The sequence below is a fragment of the Diospyros lotus genome, chromosome 6, assembly GCF_014633365.1.
Source record: "Diospyros lotus cultivar Yz01 chromosome 6, ASM1463336v1, whole genome shotgun sequence".
Classification (NCBI taxonomy): Eukaryota; Viridiplantae; Streptophyta; class Magnoliopsida; order Ericales; family Ebenaceae; genus Diospyros; species Diospyros lotus.
In genome coordinates, this window is record NC_068343.1 from 13,292,948 (window position 1) to 13,316,366 (window position 23,419).

Below are 23,419 nucleotides of genomic sequence, written 5' to 3' on the forward strand. Positions count from 1 at the left end.
TTTTACCCATTAAAGTTTTGGGCTGATTGTTATTTTATTTTCAAATTTTTACTCTCGTTTTTTAAATTTTATTTTGAATAATGAAATGTTTTAAATGTTCCAAACAACCCCTTATTTTTATAAATTATATTAAAAAATATCTTATAACTGAAATTACAAAATACAAATGCAATTCCAACTGAAAAAAGTTAACATTTACGTATATAAAATATGGAAGTTCCCTAACCGTTGTGGAATGGCGGTTGGGTTTGCCTCCAAGTATTTGAAATCAAGCCAGAGAGCTCTATCACTCTTGGACCAACCATGGCTTTCAATGTCACAAATCAAGGAAATTCAGGCCCACCTGATCGTCTCCGCCACCATCTCCGACCCATTCGCCGCCGGCAAGCTGGTTGCCATATGCGCCATCTCAGCCCGCGGCGACCTCTCACACGCTTACAGCCTATTTCGCCTCGTGCCCCATCGTTCCACCTTCATGTGGAACACCATGCTCAGAGCTTTCGTGGAAAAGAACGAGGCTGCCAACGCTGTTTCCCTCTACAAACAGATGGTGCGAAGTGGGTTATTGCCTAACAACTATACTTTCTCGTTTCTTCTCCGGGCTTGTGTGGATTTGTCTGAATGCTCATTGGGTTTGGGGTACCATGGCCAAGCGGTAAAATTGGGCTGGGAGTCGTACGATTTTGTACAAAATGGGCTGATTCATTTGTATGCTACTTGTGGCTGTGTGGACTTCGCTCGGAAGTTATTTGATGCCAGCTTGAATAGGGATATAGTCACCTGGACAGCCCTGATCAATGGGTATGTAAAGTCTGGACAGGTTGGGATTGCACGAGAGCTGTTTGACGAAATGCCGGAGAAAAATGCAGTCTCGTGGAGTGCTATGATTACCGGGTATGCGCAAGTTGGGTTGTTTAGGGAGGCTCTGGAGTTGTTTAATACCATGCAGCTTGCTGGGATCCGGCCTAATCATGCCGGGGTGGTTAGCACATTATCGGCTTGTGCTTTTCTTGGTGCCTTGGATCAGGGTAGATGGATTCATGCTTACATAGATAAACACAAGATGGAACTAGATAGGGTACTGGGCACCGCTCTGGTAGATATGTACGCAAAATGTGGGTGTCTGGTTGCAGCCGGTCATGTTTTTGATGCCATGCCGAATAGAGATGTCTATGCTTTTACTTCTTTGATATCGGGCCTCGCAAATCATGGACAGAGTGCTCGTGTTTTTGAGTTGCTCATAAGGATGCAGAACGAAGGATTTGAACCAAATGATGTGACATTTATATGTATCCTAAGTGCATGCAGTCGAATGGGGTTGGTGGAAGAAGGATTGAGGATCTTTGAGAGCATGCGCAAAGTTTATGGAATTGACCCAGGGGTTGAGCACTACGGCTGCTTGGTAGATCTCTTGGGTAGAGCAGGGATGCTAGAGCAGGCAAAGAACGTGGTGAGAGAAATGCCCATGGAACCGGATTCATATGTATTGGGTGCATTGCTTAATGCTTGTAGAGTCCGTGGTGATCTCGAGCTGGGTAGGGAAGTGGTTGATGGGTTGGTTAAGCGAAACCTTGACCATGGAGGCGTTCATGTGTTGCTTTCCAACATATATGCCTCGGCTAACAAATGGGGTGATGTAGAAAACGTACGCAAGAAAATGGAAGCGAAGAAGGTAAGGAAAGTGCCTGGGTGCAGCTTAATTGAGGTAGATGGAGTGGTATGTGAATTTGTAGCTGGAGACAGGTCTCATGCGCGTATGGGGGAGATTATATTGTTGTCAATGGTGAGCGATAGGCACTTGAAGTATATTTGGTCCGAAGATGATGACATACCTACTGAGCTAGTTAACCTGTAGCCTAGGCTGACTCCTTGTACATGCTAGCTTAACTGCAATGTTTTTGGGATGGAGAAAAACTTCGCCTAAGCAAGGTATCTTCTCATCCCATCCGTCCAGATCCGTTGCTAGGAATAGGATATTAAATTTATAGTGCAAGTTTATTTTTCAAAGAATGAAATAAAAATTCCTATAACGAGTTAATAATTTCTAATGCTGTGCATCAGAGATCTTATGTGCAATACATGTACATGTTGAACGTAAAGGAATGTACAACCAAAGGAAGGTGTACACCTGACTTTGAGATGTTTATCCTTCTGTTTCATTAGAGAAAGTGGAGGTCCAATGTTTTTAAGTATTAAAAGGGTGTTCTCCGGCCGGCCGGCATGACATGAGGCATCCTTTCTTTGATTCTTTTTTGTCCGTAATAGGGGACCCTTTCTTTCTTTTCTTGGATAAAAACTGTCCGCGACTCTTGCCACAAATAATCAACTTTGTGGGATGCCAATTGGAAGCAAGCATCTGAAGCAGCAATTTGAGGAGCTTGGAAGTGGGTCATTATGTCATGTTTGTCTAGTCACCAGACAAGTCCAAACAAGCACGCACAAAAGCACAATTAAGTAAAGCGAAACATCACAACGCCAATAGAATTGCCTGCCATAATACAGTCTGTCACCAACCTGGGAAAATTGAGGTTTCTAGCATTCGGCAACGCATAATCATGGTATCCCTTACAATGATGATGTTTTCTTTTTCTCCCATCCCATGCCATGCACGCTTTGTTTTGTGATTCTGTACGAGAATTGCTTCTTCATTCATTCTATTTTGTTCCTTGTAGCATCATGTTTTTAACAGTTAAGACAAGCACGCATACCCCAATCCTTAATTCAATCATTATTCCTTATTGTCCGCCTACGCAGACACTCCACCCGGCATCAATGGCAAGATAAAAGATAGAAGAAAAAGAGGCTGTAGATTGTAGATATGCTTTCCTTTCTTTTCTTTTTTTTATGTGTATAATTATATTTTAAGAATAGAACCAAATGAAATATTAAGGTACAAATCAAGTACTAATAATGTAAAGCAAGTAAATATGACAATAAGTTGAAAAAACCCATCAAACCTGAAAGTTAAAAGTTTTCAGTGTCCATGCCTGGCCGTTTGAACTAAGACAAGCCCTTCCTTTCTTTAGTATACAAGGGTGATGTACGATAGAAAATGTGATGTAACCCTTTGTGTTATACAAAATATTGATGCCATTGGATGTTGTAGTATTTCTTAATGAAAAATGCTATAATCTTTGAGGATACCAATACCCAATACATGTGCCCGTTTAAATTTGTTGTCTGTTATTTTTTATTTATTTTTTTCTCAAAATATTTGTTATTTGAATAATGTCAGTTTAGGGTGAGCCTGGCCCCTCGACAAAAATTGCAAATTTAGTTTAGTGAAAACGCATTACATTTATTCTACACAAGGTTTATATAAGATCATAGTTCATACTTCCCCTTCAAAGTCATCATTTCCCTTCCAAAATCGCAGGTTAATTTAAAATTTTAAGAATAAAAACTAATATGATTGGTGTAAACAAAATTAGTTTTTAGGGCAAATACTAACATATTATTTGAACGTTTAAGTCCATAAGTGAGCATTAAAGAAGTTAAAAAGACGTAACCATACGCCACAGCAATTGATCCAATTATTAGAAATAACAATTCTATAGATTTACAACACCAATTCTGATCATAATTGGTTTAGAAGTTAAAACACAATTAGTTTACAATCATTTTGAAGCCATTACCTCTAACAAAATTGATTAATATATACAAAATACATTGCTTTTAATTTTAAGATAAAAATTAGTTTAAAAGTAGAAAACACGTCATAATAATTTAAAAATAACAAAATAAAGAGAACTTGAAATCAAGACTCACAAGCTCTTGAATTCACCCTTCTTGTTAGGTCATTGGTTGATCCAGGTGAAGTTGGACCAACACCTTTAACATCTCTAGTGAGAAAAAAATTAATAATGTTTGTTGAGGATCAAAATGAGTGGAGAGTGAAACATTGAGAAAAAATAAAAACAAAAAATGAACACAATTTTTTGTGTGTTCAAATTTTTAAATATTTTTGAACATGTTCGAAAACAAAAATAAGCAACCAAGAAATTTTTTTGTTTTTGTTTTTTTTTACAAAATTTTAAAAACGAAATAAAACACTAAAAAAAATGCAATCAAACAGTCTTCAACCATGTTTCATGTTCTTTTCCACCAACGAATCCTTCTACGTTTTTCCACGCATAGACTAACAAACAAATAAATATTGGCCAGCCTGCCAGATATACCTAATGAATTAACTATGACATTCAAATAAAGTCCAAAGGGATCCATTGCTACTGTTGATAGATAATGAGGCATCCACAAGAACCATCAAGCCAAAAGCTAAGAAACATCCAAAACTTGGTATTCAACTGAAACAACAAATCAAACCCAAGATATGCCCAAATCACACCCCCCCTAAGGAAGAACTTCCTTCAAACCGGGGTATTTACATTAACTCCAAACAAAAATAATAACAACTTGCACAAAACAAGCAGTGATCAACTACCTGAGATCCCAAGTTTCATCACCTGGTTGGGCACTGCTAAAGTATTTAACCAAATCAAATTGCATTAGATAACTCTAAAAATAAACAGACTATCTTTCAATTAAATTCTTGCACCTTATTTTACTCATAAATCAGCAAGAACGCCAGCAAACATAAACGGGCGCCTCAATAACATCAAGGATAGATGCCACTGAGTTCTTCATAGAAGACAATTTGCCAAATGAATATCCAGATATCAAGAAGGTTGATGAGTTTACTCAAAGAAGAAATAGATGGAGGAGGATCAAGCCTGAATTACTTGGCTTCCAAAAAGAGCAAACCAAGAAAAATACAAGGTTACTGCAAGAAAGAAACTTTATTTCGCAGCTAATAACTTAAAAGCATACCCATTGAGGCTCATAGCCACTTGTGAATTATTCAACTAAAAAATTGAACTTAACCCAGCCGAAAAAAAAAAAAAAAAAAAAAAAGAGGCTTTGTACTGGATTGGGCATTGAACAATCACAACATATGCAATGTGTGGTGGTAACATGTCTTGGTAATGGGCTTTTGCACTGATAAGGTAGTTTCCTAACATACTCTGACTTTCCAATTCTAATATATAGCCCAAATCCACAACTACAACTATGAAGCCGAAGACAACTCTCACAAATCATACTTCCACTCAACAATTGATACCTAAATGACTTAAACCAGAGTATTCTTCAATCTAACCATTTAAAACACATGCTACACTAAGACAATACATGAAAATGGTAAATTATAAAAATCAATACAGACGTTTTTCCCTTTTTCCCAATTTAGAACATATTTTCAATTTTTTTTTAATAGCCTTCTCAAACTTTATTATTTGATTCACAATGCTAAGGTTGCTCCATTGTGACTTGGAGGTTACAGGTTCAAGTAGTACAGCCTCTTTGCTAAGTAAGAGTAAGACAGCACGGAATTGACCTTCCCTAGAGCCTGAAATGCAGGAGCCCAGCGCACTAGATGCACCTTTATAGAATTCCATCAGCCTAATCTAATTTTAGATTTTGCAACAGCATACAAGCTTATCACAGCAACACTAGGTTTAAAAAACATGATGGAGAATTAACCACCACAAAAATAGCTTATCAACTACCCAAATAAACTACTTCTCATAAGACGATGATTACTTATGTTTAAATGATACTAAACTTATACCAAGAGAATGCTTAACCACTAGGCATAGACTTATCGTCGCTGATGTCTATATGAAAAACTGGAGAAAAAAATTATACAGAACAAAGCCCAAGAATGGGATGCTGGAATTTAAAAGGTGAAAAACAAACTATTTTCATGGGAAAAAATGTGGCAAAATAGATTAGAATATAGAAAGAGAGGCAAACCAAATGTGGGTACTGCTATTTGCAATACAACCAAATTGATACTAGAAGAGTCTTAAGGAACAGGTCCCAAATTTAAAAAAATAAAAATTGATGGTGAAATAAAAAAGTACATGAAAAAACCAAACACTGAGAGAGCTTATTACAAGACTTAAAAAAAGAATCATAATGAAGGAAACATAAAGCTGTACAATTTGGCCAAAAAAGAAAAAAAAAAGGCAATTATTAAAGTAAAGTAAAAAAATGTATACCAACTTGATACAAAAGATAGATGAAAAGATAACACACATATATAGAATTTATATTTTCTTTAAATGTACACATCCATATGAAATAAAGAAAGCATTGCAATAGATAAATGATGGTAAAGCAAGGTGGACCGTATATCGATAAAAGCATTGAAATGCATAGGAGAATAAGCACTTTTTGATTAATGAAGTCATTTAATGTGATTCTTAAATCAAAAAGGATGTCAAATGACTCAAATCAGTGGAGAAAGAGCATGTTCGTGCCTATTAGCTGTAGAAATTATTGAGGAATCAAGCTAATGAGCCACACACTATGAAACTTTGGGAGAGAGTGACTGAACAAAAATTAAGAAGAAAAACCAATTTGATTTTGTGTCTGGTAGGTCAACAATGGAAATCATATAATTTTTGAGGCGCCTATTCTGAACAAAAATTAAGAAGAAAAACCAATTTGATTTTGTGTCTGGTAGGTCAACAATGGAAATCATATAATTTTTGAGGCGCCTATTGAAAAGCTATATAGACAAACAAGTAGTTACATATGATGTTTACAGATTTAGTAAAAGGTTAGGAAAGAGTTCCTAGATGTCTTATGCAGTGTCTTAGAAAAGAAAAGAGTCTGAATTATTTATATATGTTGGAGAGTCCTAAGCCTCTAAGGAGTCTTTCCGTGAGAAAGAGTATGAAACAAAAGAGGAGTCTAATGAAGATATGGGACTCGGTTATGAAGATATGGGCTGTTGCATCAAGATAGAGAAGAAGAACAAAAGGGATAAATCTCCTAAAAATCAGGAGAAATTGTAGGAATAGGATTTTGTACATTATCTTGTAAATAACTTCAAATAATTGTGTATTCTATCTACTAGATGATAGGAAGAGATAACATTATCGGCTAGAATTTAGGAGAAGATAGTATAGTAATGCTGTATATATTATTCCTTTCTCGGAAATTCAAGTAAGGAGTTTGATTTCCACAAACTAAATTGTTGGTTTCAGGTTCCATTCCATAGGAACTGATACTGTTCGTGGTATCAGAGAGAGGCTCTATTTAACCTAAAGATCCAAGGCAGATGGATCCTCAAGGCCATGGGAATGCAGCTCCAACAAAGGCGGAGACTTCCATTAGTTCGGCTTTTCAACAGCTGGCAGTTCCGACAGCTGTAGCATCTAACAACATCCTTTCATTAGATAGCCACACTTTGCAGATCACTCAACATAGGTTGAACGGTAGAAACTTTAGAGAATGGTTTCAATCTGTAACCTTGGTGATCAAAGGCAAAGGGAAATATGGCTACCTAACTGGTGCAATTCCAACTCCACCACAAAGTTCAGGAGATTATCAAAGATGGGAGGTAGAGAACTCAATCCTAATGGCTTGGATTATCAATTCAATGGAACCTAAGATAGGCCGACCCTATCTATTTTACAAGACAGCGAAAGAAGTTTGGGATGCTGTCCAAGAGATTTATTCCAACCTAGAAAATACAGCTCAATGCTTTGAAATTAGAGATGCAATTCGGACTACCAAGCAAGGCAGTTTTGGAGTAACAGAATACTACAACAACTTAATGGAGCTATGACAAGAGATGGATCTATTTTATGATCCTAGCTGTAAGTGTGTAGAGGACAGCCAAAAATTTAGCAAGATGCTGGAAAAGGAGAGGATTTTTGACTTCCTCCAAGGACTCAATCCAGATTTGGATGAGGTGAGAGGAAGACTTTTAGGTACCAAGCCCTTACCATCTCTCCGAGAGGTATTTGCATGGGTAAGGAGGGAGGAAAGTCAAAAGAGAGTCATGCCGCCAACACCAACTGAACCTAATTCAGGATCAGCTCTAACTGCTGCAAAAAGGGAAGACAACCCAAGGGAGAAACAATGGTGTGAACATTGAGGAGGGAGGAAAGTCAAAAGAGAGTCATGCCGCCAACACCAACTGAACCTAATTCAGGATCAGCTCTAACTGCTGCAAAAAGGGAAGACAACCCAAGGGAGAAACAATGGTGTGAACATTGCAACCGACCCTATCACACAAAGAGTACCTGCTGGAAATTACATGGGAAACCTCCAAACTGGAAGCCTAGACCGAAGAAGGAGAAAGAAAGATCTGCATATGCAGCAACAAGTGTTCCCACGAGTGAAACTGCTGCAAATGGACAAGGTATGGGTTTAACTAATGATCAAATTGAGTTCCTACAGAAACTACTGCAAAGCTCTCATATTGCAAAAGAATTAGAGAATGCAGCACCAAGTTATTCAGCTTCTATGGCACAAAAAGGTAATCAGCTTTTTTCCTTGACTGCTAGGAGAATAAATAAAAATTATTGGGTGATAGATACCGGGGCATCCGATCATATGACCGAAGCTACCACAACACTTGATAATTTTCAGATGGGAGATAAGGATCTAAATGTACTGATGGCTGATGGAACACAATCACTGGTAAAAGGAAAGGGGAGTATTTGTGTGCTGGTTTATTACTCAAATCAGTGTTATATATGCCAAACCTAAGTTATAGTTTGTTATCAATAAGCAAACTAACAAAAGACTTGGATTGCATTGTGACTTTCTTTTCTTCCCATTGTGTTTTTCAAGACCGATCCTCGAGGAAGACGATTGGCAATGCTAAGGAGAAGGATGGACTCTATTGGCTTTCCGATAACAAGAAATCCCTTAGTCAAGTAGCACATAGGTTTTCTCTTACTGTTAGTTTGGATTCTGAAATTTTATTATGGCATAGACGTCTTGGTCATCCTAGTTTTTCATACTTGAAACACTTGTACCCGAACTTATTTATGAATCAAGAAAAGTTGGTACTTAAGTGTGATCATTGTATTCTTGCCAAGCAAACCCATAGTAATCATCAACCTAGCCCATATATCCCTTCTAAACCTTTTCATTTGATTCACAGCAATATATGGGGACCGGCTAGAGTACCTAACTTAAATGGTGCAATATGGTTTATAACCTTTATTGACGACCACACAAGAGTGTGTTAGGTATATCTAATGAAAGAAAAATCTGAGGCATGTACAATTTTTTAGAATTTCCATAAACTCATTTTAAATGTCTTTCAGTCCTCTATTTGTATCCTTAGGACTGACAATGGCTGAGAATACTTCACTCACTCATTCACCCAATATCTTACAACCAATGGGATCTTCCATCAAAGTACTTGTGCCCCTATACCCTTCAACAAAATGAGATAGCTGAAAGAAAAAATCGCCACTTGCTTGAGGTGGCTAGATCCCTTATGTTCACTAGTTCTATTCCTAACAGCCTCTTATCTAATCAATAGGCTGCCTTCCAAAGTTCTAAAATACCAAACCCCTTTGTACAACCTAACATCCATCTTTCCCAATGTTCGGATTTTAAACACTCTTCCTCCCAAAGTATTTGGATGTGTGGTATATGTTTATCAAACCAGTCCAAATCGAAATAAACTTGAACCAAGGGCATCAAAGTGTATATTCATTGAGTATTCTCCTACCCAAAAAGGGTATAAATGCTTTTGCCTTACATCTCAGAAATTCTTAATCTCTCGTGATGTAACATTTGTGGAGAATGAGTCCTATTACTCAAATATTCAATCACAAATGGAAGACAATCATTGGGATCCTACCGTGTCTATGCCCATTCCATTACCAATCCCTCATTCTATTTCTAATGATAATTCTATTCAAAAAGCTGCAACTGATTATTCTCAGCCAGCACTTGTTGAGCCTAATTATCCAATTTATCATCCTTTCAAGAACCCCAAATTCCAGCAGAACCTATGGAAACTGACTTGGGGGAGGACTTAGGCTTGGAAAAGCAAATGAAAGTTTACTCAAGGAGAGGTAAACATCCAACTCCTCAACTCGGCCAATTGTTAGAACTGAGAGAAAGTCCAGCAAATGAAGAAGGAAACAATGCAGTTGACAGTGATTTGAATCTTCCTATTGCTATTAGGAAAGGGGTAAGATCATGTGTGAAGCATCCAATATCAAATTACTTGACATATTCCAAGTTATCTCCTCAATTCAGGGCTTTCACCACTGCTTTAGATGAAACAAGTATACCTCGAAATATTCAATAAGCATTGATTGATTCCAAGTGGAAGGAGGCGATAATGGAGGAAATGAGGGCACTAAAAGACAATCACACATGGGAAGTGGTTGATATCCCAAAAAACAAGAAGATTATAGGATGCAAATGGGTATTCACAATCAAATACAAATCAGATGGGAGTGTGGACAGATATAAGGCAAGGTTGGTTGCCCAAGGTTTCACTCAAACCTATGGGATAGATTATGAAGAGACTTTTGCATCAGTTGCAAAACTAAATTCAATAAAAGTACTGCTATCTATTGCTGTAAGGAAAATACTATTGGTACACTCATTTTGTACATCTTGGGCTACATAAGGGAGTATTATGACAAAAAAAAACCCTCATGAGGAGCATAGAGAAGCGTGAGGCGCATGTGAGGCGCAGGGTATTTTGGTCATAATACCTCCTTATGTAGCCCAAGATGTACAAAATGGATGTACATCTAGCATGATTCTTGCTGTAAATATGGACTGGGAATTGTTCCAATTTGACATAAAAAAAATGCATTCCTAAATGGGGAGTTAGAAGAAGAGGTATATATGAGGGTTCCACCCGGATTTGAGGAAGGAGAGGGAAATGGAAAAGTGTGCAAACTACATAGATCTCTCTATGGATTAAAACAGTTTCCAAGGACATGGTTCAAGAAATTCAGCTCTACTCTCACTAAGTTTGGATATAAACAAGGTGAGGCTGATCATACCCTCTTAATTAAACATGCTGCTAATGGGAAAAAATGTGTTTTGATTGTGTATGTAGATGATATAATTATTACAGGAGATGATACTCTTGAGATTGTAGCCCTAAAACAGAAGTTGAAGGATGAATTTGAAGTCAAAGAATTGGGAACAATGAAGTACTTCCTTGGAATGGAAGTGGCAAGGAGCAAACTAGGTATTGTGATCTCCCAACGAAAATATACTCTTGATCTTTTAAAGGAAACAGGAATGTTGGGTTGTAAATCGAGATATACATCTCTAGAAAGAAATTGGAAATATGTGAAAAAGAATGATGATTTATTGGTAGATAAAAAAAGGTATCAAAAGCTAGTTGAGAAGTTAATTTATCTCTCTCTAACCCGGCTAGATATAGCCTATGCAGTTAGCATTGTGAGCCAAATTATGCATGCTCCTACTCAACAACATATGGTAGTAGTATACCACGTTTTGAGATATTTAAAAGGAACCCCTGATAAAGGACTATTATTTCAAAAGAGTGAAGAAAGAGGGGCTGAAGGATTCTCTGATGCAGACTAGGCTGGATCAGTTATGGATAGTTAGTCAACATCTGGGTTTTGTACTAAATTATGGGAAAACCTAGTCCCATGGTGAAACAAAAAACAATCAATGGTGGCAAGAAGCAGTGCAGAAGCAGAATTCAGGGCAATAGCCCAAGGTATATGCGAGCTTATTTGGTTGGTAAGGTTAAAGGAGGACCTACAAATGCTTCTAACTCAACCAATAAGGTTGTACAGTGATAGTAAATCAGCCATGTGCATTGTTAATAACCCGGTATAGCATGATAGAATGAAGCATGTCAGGATTGACCGGAATTTCAACCAAAGGGAAATCTGGGAAGGAGGTATAAAGCTGATTTATATTCCTATAGCAGAGCAAATGGCAGATGTACTAACAAAAGCCATGTCAAGACCTGGTTTTGAGACTTTGATTAGCAAGCTAGGAATGAGAGATATCTATTCCTTAGCTTGAGAGGGGGTGTTGGAGAGTCCTAAGACTCTAAGGAGTCTTTTCGTGAGAAAGAGTATGAAACAAAAGAGTCGTCTAATGAAGATATGGGACTCAGTTATAAAGATATGGGCTGTTGCATCAAGATAGAGAAGAACAAAAGGGATAAAACTCCTAAAAATCAAGAGAAATTATAGGAATAGGATTTTGTACATTATCTTGTAAATAACTTCAAATAATTGTGTATTCTATCTGCTAGATGATAGGAAGAGAACATTATCAGCTAGAATTTAGGAGAAGATAGTATAGTAATGCTGTATATATTATTCCTTTCTCGGACATTCAAGTAAGGAGTTTGATTTCCACAAACTGAATTGTTGGTTTCAAGTTCCATTCCATAGGAACCGATTATGTTCAATATACAAGTTATTAAAGACATGAAGCACGAAGTAGACACGTGTCAGAACGTGTTGAGGAGACACTGAGATTTTTCAGTTACAATTAAATAACACCAAAAATTTGTATTAAGTCCTTGTCTCTTTGTCCTAATAATAGATTAACTGACTAAACATTTTCAGGTAGAGGTGCCTTGATGTATGCTATTTGCAAGTGATATTGTGTTTGGTGGATGAGACAAAGAAATGCACAAGTGCAAAGCTTGATGATAAGTCTCGAATCTGAAACTTATACAATTCTGGAATTATAGTAGACATAGGAATTTGAATTGAGAAAAAGAGAATTTGAAAGGAGGAGGGAGAATTGAGAGAGAGAATAGGAGGGAAAGAATTATGTTCTATTTCATTTCATAATTCCCATCCTCAAGTGCCTAATTCCCTTTTATAGGCTGCTTTAAGATGTAATCGAAAGTGTACAAGTGGCTACAACTTTAACTGCTAGGTACAACAATTGCTTATTACATGTAATTATAGTCTTACCCCCTTTCTACTAATTACAATCATACCCCTATCCGCCCTCAGGGTCGTGACATTTTCCGCTCCCCTTGAGATCTTTCTTGTCCCCAAGAAAGGACAAAAGATGAGCTGCTCGGGGGAACTGCTTCAGCAAATCCGGTAGATACTCCCAAGAAGTATTATCTGGGTGCAGGTGGCTCCATTGGATCAATACCTCTGTTAGTGGCATTGCTTCCTTATAAGTAATCCTCCAGTCCACAATGCACCTCTCGGTCTTCATTTGTTGTAGGTAGGTTTGGACTTGTAGTGGTCATAGGCTCTGTTGCCTTTTTATAGCAAAGACACGTGGAACACCGGATGAGGGGGGTTCTCTCTGGCAATTGTAGCCTATAGGCTACCTAGCCCACCTTAGCAAGTATAGTATATGGCCCAAAATACTTGGGGCACAATTTAAACAGGAGTTGTTGAGAAAGAATGCTGGAGAAACCTCTTGACTTTAAGGTACACCTTGTCCCCCACACTGAACTCCTTGTCACTTCTCCTCTTGTCAGTTACTTGCTTCATTTTGTTATAAGATGAACAAACTTAGAGAATTTAGGAATAGTACCCTCTAAGTAATAGGGTTGAAAAATACTAACTGCTTCACATCTATTCTCAGTCATATGTTCCTTTAAATACAGAAAATCTATCTATCAATCTCTAAAATCTAGGAGTTTAAATTATAAAAACAACAATAGATAAGGAGAGAAATTTTCTCCTAAATTCTTAGGAATAACTATAATCTTTATCTTCTTTCATTTATCTTGATCTTCTTCCTCTTATTTCGCATTCATTCAACCTAATCTGCTTTCTCTTTTTTATGGATTTATTTCCTTTTCAACGAGATTTCATCCTCAACATGAGCTATAGTAAGCTCCTTCTTCAACAATTGTATCATACTCTGACGTTGTTGTAGACAGTCTTCCACTACAAACACAGTTGTGGGGGCATTCATCAGGGCTGGTAGAATAAGGGCCTTATACCTGAATAGTGCCTCGAAAGGGGACTTCTTTAGAGCATTGTGGTAGGTTGTATTGTACCACCATTGTGCTGTAGATAGCCATCGGTTCCAACTTTTAGGTTTGGCAAAACACATGCATTGTAAGTAAGCCTCTAAGCTTGGTTTACCCTCTCCGTTTTCCCATCCGTATAAGGGTGATAGGCTGTAGACATATGTAAATCAACTCCCCGTCTTTTAAACAGTTCCTGCTAGAAATTGTTGATGAAAATCTTATCTTTATCAGACACTATCGATTTTGGAACCCCATGTACCCGGACTACTGAGTCCATAAACTGTCAAGCAATCTACTGGGTCGTGTAGGGATGAGTCAAACTTATAAAATAGGCAAATTTGGTTAAACGGTCCACACTCACCAAAATCACATCCTTGCATTCTAATTTAGGTAGCCCCTTTACAAAATCCATCGATATTCCTTCTCAAGCTTGCTCCGGAATGGCAAGGGGTTGGAGTAAGCCCAAAAGTGCCACATGCTCATGTTTGCATCTCTGGCAAGTAGGACAAGCCAGCACAAAGGACACCACCTCTTTCTTTTGCCCCGACCAAAAGAAAAGTTGACTTACCTTATAGTAAGTACTAAGTAGCCCTGATTCCCGAATGTCCCCTCAAAGGGGAGTCATGAAGGGGCTGCAAAATCCTTTCCTTTAGCCTCGAGTCATTGCCCACCACTATCCTGCCTTTGTAATGTATCAAACCGTTGGAAAGTGAATACCCTCAGTTTCCATTGGCTCTACAGCCAATTACCCTTGTAATTCCTTAATCCATTCAGTCTGCCCATAACTTTCTGTGATCTCGTTCACCCAATTTGGCACTATAGCTGCGATTGCACTACAACAGACCTCCCCTTCTCTTCTAGAGAGTGCATCAGCCACTTTGTTCTCCTTTCCTTGTTTGTAATGGATTGTGTAGTCTAATCCAAGTAGTTTAGATACCCTTTTTCTCTGCAATTGGCCCCTTTTCTTCTAGAGAGTGCATCAACCACTTTGTTCTCCTTTCTTTGTCTGTAATGGATTGTGTAGTCCAATCCAAGTAGTTTAGATACCCCTTTTCTCTGCAATTGGGTGTGCATTCTTTGCTGCAACAAATACCTCAAGCTCTCATGATCAATCTTGACGATAAAATGGTTGCCTTCCAAATAGTGCCTCCACTTATCCACCACCACCAATATTGCTAAAAGTTCTTCATCATACAAACTTAGTCCGAAGTGTCTAGGGGCTAAGGCCTAGCTAAGGTATGCCAATGGTCTCCATTCCTATATGAGCACTGCACCTACACCTACTTCACAAGCATCGGTTTCACCACAAAAGTCTTTGAGAAATCCAGTAGAGCAAGGACTGGGGTTCGTGTCATGGCCTCCTTAAGGGTTGTAAAGGCAACTTCTGCTCTGAGTTCCATTGGAATCTATCTTTCTTCAACAGCCTTGTCAAGAGTTTATTGATAATTCCATAATGGGGAACAAATCTCCCATAATATCGGGTCAATCCAAGGAAGCCCCTTAACTCCCTCACAGTTGTAGGTCTTGGCCATTCTATCATGGCTGAAATTTTCTTTGGATCTGTGCTGACCCCCTCCCCAAATATCACGTGCTATAGATACTCCACCTCCTTCTAAGCAAACAGGCACTTGGACATTTTGATATACAATTGATGAGTTTAAGGATTTCAAAAGCTGTCCTTAGGTGGGTTAGGTGTAGTGTTAGGTTCGGGCTATATGTCATAAAAAAAAAATACTAAGATGAACTTTCTTAGGTAGGGTGTTAACAGTTGGTTCATTAAGGCTTGAAAAATGGCAAGGGCATAAGTAAGCCCAAAAGGCATGACAAGAAATTCATATAGGCCTTGATGGGTACGAAAAGTTGTTTTAGGAATGTCATTAAGGTGCATTCTAATCTAATGGTACCTTGATCTCAAGTCTAGTTTGGAAAAGATAGTTACTCCATGTAGTTCATCCATCAGATCTTATATGATAGGAATTGGAAACCTGTTTTTGATGGTGAGAGTGTTTAACTGGCGGTATATAGAACCTCCAAGTACCATCATTTTTCTTGACCAAAAGGACTGGTGATGCAAAGGGACTTTGGTTGGGTTGTATAATAGAAGAGGCTAGCATTTGTTTGACTTGCCTTTCAATTTCAAACTTTTGTATTGGTGGATATTGGTAAGGTCGTATCTTCATTGGTTCAAAGTTAGGTTTGAAGGGGACTGGAGTGGTCTAAGGCTCGGGTAGGCGGTAATGAGGTAGCCTCAGCAAACAAATCCTTAAATTCAGTCAAAAGTAAGTTGAGTGTGTCCAGGTTGGTTACCTCGTCATGGGGCAACTTTGCTTCTGTCTCCTCTTCCCCCCCCCCCCGCGCCGTCGCCCGCATTCTTCTTCTTCCACCTCCATTGCTTGGATGGAGAATAGTTGAGATATTTGAACTTTCCTCTTCTCCAACATTTTCTATAGCTTTTTCCCTGAGATCAACTTGCATTCTCCTGTCTTTAGGCTTCTCCACCAATGTTAGTTTCCTCTCGGCAATATCAATTGTGACCTCCAATTTATTGAAATCAAATGTTAAAGGACTAACTGTCATCATCCAATCAACCCTCGATGTCACATCCACCTATCTCCAAGACCCTTAGGTCCATTGAAAACTCTTGCCCCTACATGAGCCATTTGAAATCAGCACATTTATAATGGTTGTACATGCAATTCCCATTTGCCACTGTAATTGATAAGGGTGTTGTGGTCCTCAACTTACACTTTAGATTAGTGCCAATAGCTTCATTCAAGAAGTTATGGGTGCTGCCACTATCTATTAAGACCATCAGCCTCCTCCTTCCTGACTGCCCCTTAACCTTGATGATTTTTCTTGCAGGCCCCCCTTCAAAGCATGGAAGGAGATTTCGCCTCCCTCATCTTCCACTTCTGCTTCCTCTACTAGATCAGTGACTTCCCCAACAACCTCATCTTCTCTCTCTTCTTCCATTCCTTCCATCTTCAACAACTATCTCTTGCATTGATGAATTGGGTTGTATCGATCACCACATTTGTAGCAGAGTCCCAACTTCCTCCTCTACTCCATTGTGGTTCCCTTAACCATATTAGTATTGGTCTTAGGAGGCCCAAATGTAACCCCAATACTTGTCCCCTTCAAGTTCACCCTTGTAGTCTATTAGGGGTTGGAATTGGACTTAGGCCATGGCTTATTCGTTCCAAATATGGCCTCTAATGTTAACTCTTGCAATCTAGCCTTCTCTACAGCCTGCCTCACCAAAGTAGGCACCATCATCTTAACCATCGACCTAAGCTCACCCCTTAGGCCACTCACAAAATTGAACACAAAATACTACTCAATCAAGGATGGCTGAGCATTCCACATCAATGCTCTCAATTCTTTGAACTTATCTAGGTACTCCATCACCATTCCCACTTACTTCAACATCTTAAAACTCCTCAATCACGCCTGACATATTTTTCTCCCCAAACCTTACACACAATTCCTCAGCAAAAAACTCATTCCACCCCACCTCCATCTCCTTAGCTTTAATCCACCCTTGGTACTAGGAATTGGTTGTATCATTAAGATAGGTTGCTACCATAGTTACCTTCTACACTTCGGGCACATTATACAATTGAAAGAATCTCTCACATCTACGAATCCACCACCTAGGCTTGGATTTGTCAAATAGGGGAATCTCTAGATGAGGCATTGGGGTATGAACATTAGTATGGGAATTCACACCTCTTACCGATATTCTAGTATCCTTCTCTGACGGCTCACTTGGCGCCACCATTCCATCAGGCAACGAGAGTATTATGTGGCTAGAATGACTGGGATTCGCAGTCGATCAGAGTGGAAATTCAAGCAGCAGCTTGAATTGTGGAAGGGCAAAGAGCATATTGAATATGCTATGGATCCTTTGTTCAATTGTCTCTCGGTGCTTCTCCAACTCATGTTGCATTCCTTCCCTTGCAGCAACCTAATACTCCCCTCCTTGAGGAATCGCCTCATGTGTCCGAGTCATTCCAAACTCCAGCGCCTCCACTCGCGTCTCCAATTACTTCAGACACGTTCCTTCTGCCACTGTTTCTGCTTTGTTGTATGCCTCCCCTGTTCAATCTGATCACCACCTTCAAAGCCGAGGATGACTAGCTCTTATACTAAAATGATAAGTCTCGAATATGAGACTTATACAATTCTAGAATTATAGTAGCCGTAGGAATTTGAATTGAGAATGAGAGAGAGAATTTGAAAGGAGGGAGAATAGGAGGGAAAGAATTATGTTCTATTTCATTTCATAATTCCCATCCTCAGGCGTTTGATTCCCTTACTGCCTTAAGTTGTAACCGAAAGTGTACAAGCGGCTACAGCTTTAACTACTAGGTACAACAATTGCTTATTACATGTGTTAGGCTAATTATAGCCTTACCCCCTTCTACTATTTACAATCATACCCTTGTCTGCCTTTAGGGTTGTGACACTTGAGATCTGGGAAAAATACTTTAAAATATATAAGTTTTGAGTTAAATCAATTTGAAAATAAAATACATGAAATGCAAGTTTACTAAAAATAAAAGTGTGGATGATGTTATGGTAAAACTAGAAGATCAAGTCATACCAAGAAAAGATCAGTTTGGATATCTTGGATCAATCGTAAAAAGAGCTGGAGAGATTAATATGTTGCCCATAAAATTAAGGAATAATGGTTAAAATGGAAAAATGCATTTGGCATTTTGTGATATTAAGATTGTATTAAAGCTAAAAGGAAAATGTATAAAACAGCTTAAAGACCAAAAGTGTTGTATATGACACAGTGTTAGGCCATAAAGCACCAACATGTGCAGATATGAGCATAAGGAAAATGAGGATATTAAAACAAATGTTCGGCCAACTAAGAATTAGAAATGAGATTATTCATACTATGATCATAATGGCTCCTATTGAAGATAATATGTGAGGGACACAATTAAGATGGTATTTGTCAGCAGATATGGTTTCCAATCTTATAGATTATGATTGATTGATTTATTTATAAGGAATGTATATTGTGTAGATTTAGATTGATTGTTTCTATAAGTGGATGTATCCTAAAGTTATGTAGGTTTCCTAATTTAGTTTTAGAATCTTTCTTTAAATGTTTTAGACAACTTCCTAATCCTAATAGGAAGTTGGTGTATAAATCAAATCAGCCTCTTTTGAGGTGATTGAGACCATAAGGAAGAATTTTATTATCCTTCTTTCGTGACATGGTATTAGAACCATAGAAACGCTAATCCAGTTTCTATCATAGCCTGTTCTTCCAATCTTCCTTTGTCAGATCGTCCCTCTTTCTTCTCCTTCTCATCATCATGTCTGTTATGCATGATCCTATACCCGAATCTGGAGATTCCAGCCATGCGACTGAGGTTCCATCTATTGAAACTCAATTTGCTGGGACTCATGGCAGTGGTATAGGGGAAGAATTACAAAATCTTCAAGTAGCTTACCAATTGAACGGTAAAAACTACTTAAAGTGGTCCCAGCTAATCCGCACCTTTCTTAAAGGGAAAGGGAAACTCAACCACTTGTTGGAAACAAGGTCCTAAGGGGACAGATCCAGCATTTGGAGCATGGGATGAAGAAGACTCCTTGGTGATGTCTTGGCTCTGGAACTCAATGGTTCCAAAAATCAACAACACGGTTATGTTCTTGAAAACGGCTAAGGATATTTGGGATGCAATAAATCTCACCTACTCTAAAGTCCGTGATGCAGCGCAGATCTATGAAATAAGAGTGAAGGCAGTAGCAACCAAACAAGGAACAAGGACAATCATCGAGTATGCTAACCTGCTGCAAACACTATGGCAGGAACTTGACCACTACCAATGCTTGAAGATGAAGTGTAGTGAGGATGCAACCCTACACAAACGGTTTGTGGAGAAGGAGAGGATCTATGATTTTCTAGCTGGCCTCAACCTCGAATTTGATGCGGTAAGAGTACAAATCCTCGGTAAGGAGGATTTGCCTTCCTTGAATGAAGTTATATCTTTGATTAGAGCAGAAGAAGGGGTGTCATGCTAGAAACCCCTTCTGGAGAAGGTTCTGCCCTAATCTCCTTGAAGGCTAATAATCCTAGTAGAGGACCTAGAGAAGAAAAGAAATCAGTAGATAAGGACTCTTTGTGGTGTACTTTCTGCAAAAAACCTAGGCATACCATAGATAAGTGCTGGAAGCTACATAGGAAACCACCTAAGGGAGGATAAGTGAGAGTTCAATGCAAGGACAAGGGTACATGGCCAATTCCCAGTCATCTGAACCAGGAGATTCAGAACAAGGAGAGGTCCAGGAGCTAAAAAAAATCAAAAATTGACCAGCTGAGAAGTTTCTTGGGATCCCTTGACAAGAAAACTGACAAGGGCACATGTTCTCTTGCTATCACAGGTAATACTTCTTCTTCTCATTTTCCTCACCTATTTATCTCCTATTATCCATGTCCTAGTTCTAGAAAAATCACAATGGTAAATGGTTCTCTCACCACTGTTGCAAGCTAAGGAAATATTTTCCTTAATGAAAATCTTACTTTAAAAAATGTTCTTCATGTCCCCAAGCTGTTCACCAACCTAATATCTATCCAAAAACTCATTGAGGATACTAACTGTCATGTCTTGTTTCATTCAAATATCTGTGAAATTCAGGAACAGGGCAAAAAGAGGATGATTGGGCTTGCTAGGGCTAGAGAAGGACTCTACCATCTTGAGGAACCTGATGGGCAGGACAAACAAGGATTTTTCTCTCGGGTGTCATGCCTTGTTCAGTCTAATTCAGATTAGTTTTGGTTACACCATTACAGGCTTGGTCATCCTTCTTTTCATACCCTTAAGTTGATGTTTCCTGATTTAGCTAGAAATCTAGAAATAAAAAACTTTCATTGTGCTGTGTGTGAGTTTGCAAAACATAGAAGAGTGTCTTTTCCTTTGTCAAATAAAAAATCTGATTCTCCCTTCTCTCTAATCCATAGTGATATTTGGGGTCCATCAAATGTCCCCAACATTTTTTGGGCAAGATGGTTTGTCATATTTGTTGATGATTGTACTAGGGTTGTTTGGCTTTATTTGCTGAAAACAAAATCTGAAATTAGTCAAAATTTTCTAACATTCTATAACATGATTCAAAACCAATTTGGTGTAGGGATAAAGAGATTTTGATATGACAATGCTAAAGACTTTTTTAATCAATCCCTCTCATTGTTTTTTCAGAAAAAATGTATTATACATGAATCCTCTTCTCCCTATACTCCCTAACAAAATAGGGTGGCAAAGAGGAAAAAATGGACACCTATTAACTGTGGTTAGAGCCCTTCTTTTTCATCACCCTGTCCCTAAATCCTACTGGGGGGAAGCAGCTCTTACTGCCACTACTCTCATTAATAGGCTTCATTCAAAAAGCCTAGCATTTCGTAGTCCAATTCAACTCTTGATTGATTATTTTCTAGATTTTCACACAACTAGTCATTGGCAACCCAAGATATTTGGGTGCACAGCCTATGTCCATATACCTGCTGTCAATAGAGGAAAGTTGGACCCTCGTGCCCTAAAATGTGTGTTCACTGGGTATTCTCCAACCCAGAAAGGGTATCGTTGCTATCATCCCCCTACCAGAAAATTTTTTATGTCTGCTGATGTGACCTTTGCTAAGAATGAGCCTTACTTTAAAAATTCTACTGCTCAAGAACAACATTTTAACCTGTCCACTGAGGAGTATCCTTTCATTCTCTCAAACCAAGACATGTTATCATCTCTTCAACCACCTACTGATCTGCAAGAATCTCTAGGACTGACATCAGGAGACAAGTCCCCAAATACTCCTAGACCACTGCAGGTATACTCAAGGAGGCAGAGACCGGAACCTAGTCCTATGCAAGCCTTAGCATCCACTTCTGACTCTACTCCACTTATAGACGAGACAGGCATCGACAAATTAGTCTCTTTTTTGGAATCCTCTCCAGGTAATTCCATCTCTAACTCCTCATCTGTTTCTATTGACCCTATTTCTACAACTGATACATCTCACAGTGATCTTGATTGGCCTATTGCTCTTCGAAAAGGGACAAGAACCTGCACTAAACATCCCCTACATCTCTTCCTTTGATATTCTAAACTCTTCTCAGCCCATAAAACCTTTCTTAGCAATCTTCATACCATTCCCATTCCAAAAACTTTTTCTGAAGCCGCAAGGGATAAGCATTGGAAGGATGCCATGGAAGCTGAGATGGCCGCCCTTGATAAAAATCAGACTTGGGATTTAGTCCCATTGCCTAAGGAGAAGCATCGGTGGGGTGTAAATGGGTTTATACTGTGAAATACAAATCTGATGGGACCTTAGATCGATACAAGGCAAGATTGGTGGCCAAGGGAAATACATAGGAGTATGGAGTGGATTACTTAGATACATTTGCTCCAGTAGCTAAGCTCAACACAGTTAGGGTGATTCTCTCAGTGGCAGCTAACCTAGATTGGTCTTTACATCAATTTGATGTAAAGAATGCATTTTTGCATGGAACACTCGAGGAGGAAGTCTACATGGAAGTGCCACCAGGGTATTCTGCAACTACAAAAGACCCTGTTGTTTGTCACCTCAAGAAAGCCCTCTATAAACAGTCACCCAGGGCATGGTTTGGAAAGTTTACTAGTGTGATGCTTCGTATGGGGTACTCGCAAAGTAAGGGAGATCACACTCTTTTCTTCCACCACTCGGCCACAGGGGGAGTCACAGTTCTGCTCGTTTACGTGGATGACATAGTAGTCACCGATAACAATGAAGAGGGCATACAACAACTACGGGAATGTTTGGTAAAAGAGTTTGAAATTAAAGATTTGGGGAGGTTGAAATATTTTTGGGGGATAGAGGTGGCTCATTCCAAAGAAGGTATTTTTATCTCTCAACAAAAATATGTAGTGGATCTCCTCAAAGAAACAGGGCTTCTCGGTTGCAAAGCAGTGGAAAACCCCATTGATCCCAACCATAAGCTAAGTGAGGCATTAGAGGATGATTTGGTTGATAAAGAGGCCTACCAAAGGCTAGTTGGGCGATTGATATACTTGGCTCATACTTGGCCAGACATAGCATATGCCGTGGGAGTTGTCAGCCAATTCATGCATACACCAAGGGAATCACATCTTAAATCTGTCTATAGAATCCTACACTATTTCAAGGGCACACCTGGGAAAGGTATTCTATTTAAAAAAGGAGAAGCTATGTTACTAGAAGCATACACAGATGTTGATTATCAGGATCCATGGTGGATAGAAGATCAACGTTAGGCTATTGTACCTTCCTAGGGGGTAACTTGGTTACATGGAGGAGCAAGAAACAGAATGTGGTTGCTCGGTTAAGTGTTGAAGCTGAGTTTCGATCTATGGCCCTAGGTATGTGTGAGCTATTATAGTTAAAAATATTATTGGAGGATATCAAGGTTGGGTGGACAAAACCTATGAGACTCTATTGTGACAACAAATCAGCCATTAGTATCGTACATAATCTAGTTCAACATGGTAGAACAAAGCATGTTGAAGTGGATAGACATTTTATAAAAGAGAAATTGGATAGTGGGATGATTTGTACGCCTTATATCTGCTCAAGAGATCAGCTTGCAGATATGCTAAC

The 23,419-nt window shown here is 38.7% G+C and overlaps 1 protein-coding gene across 1 annotated transcript; it reads left to right on the forward strand.

Annotated features, from left to right (window-relative positions):
• Positions 1 to 217: 217 nt before the first annotated feature.
• On the forward strand, positions 218 to 2,584 carry LOC127804971 (pentatricopeptide repeat-containing protein At5g66520-like). The gene has a single exon (XM_052342103.1). It carries the CDS (start codon positions 236 to 238, stop codon positions 1,853 to 1,855), a length of 1,620 nt encoding a protein of 539 aa, XP_052198063.1. The 5' UTR covers positions 218 to 235; the 3' UTR covers positions 1,856 to 2,584.
• The last annotated feature ends 20,835 nt before the right edge of the window (positions 2,585 to 23,419 follow it).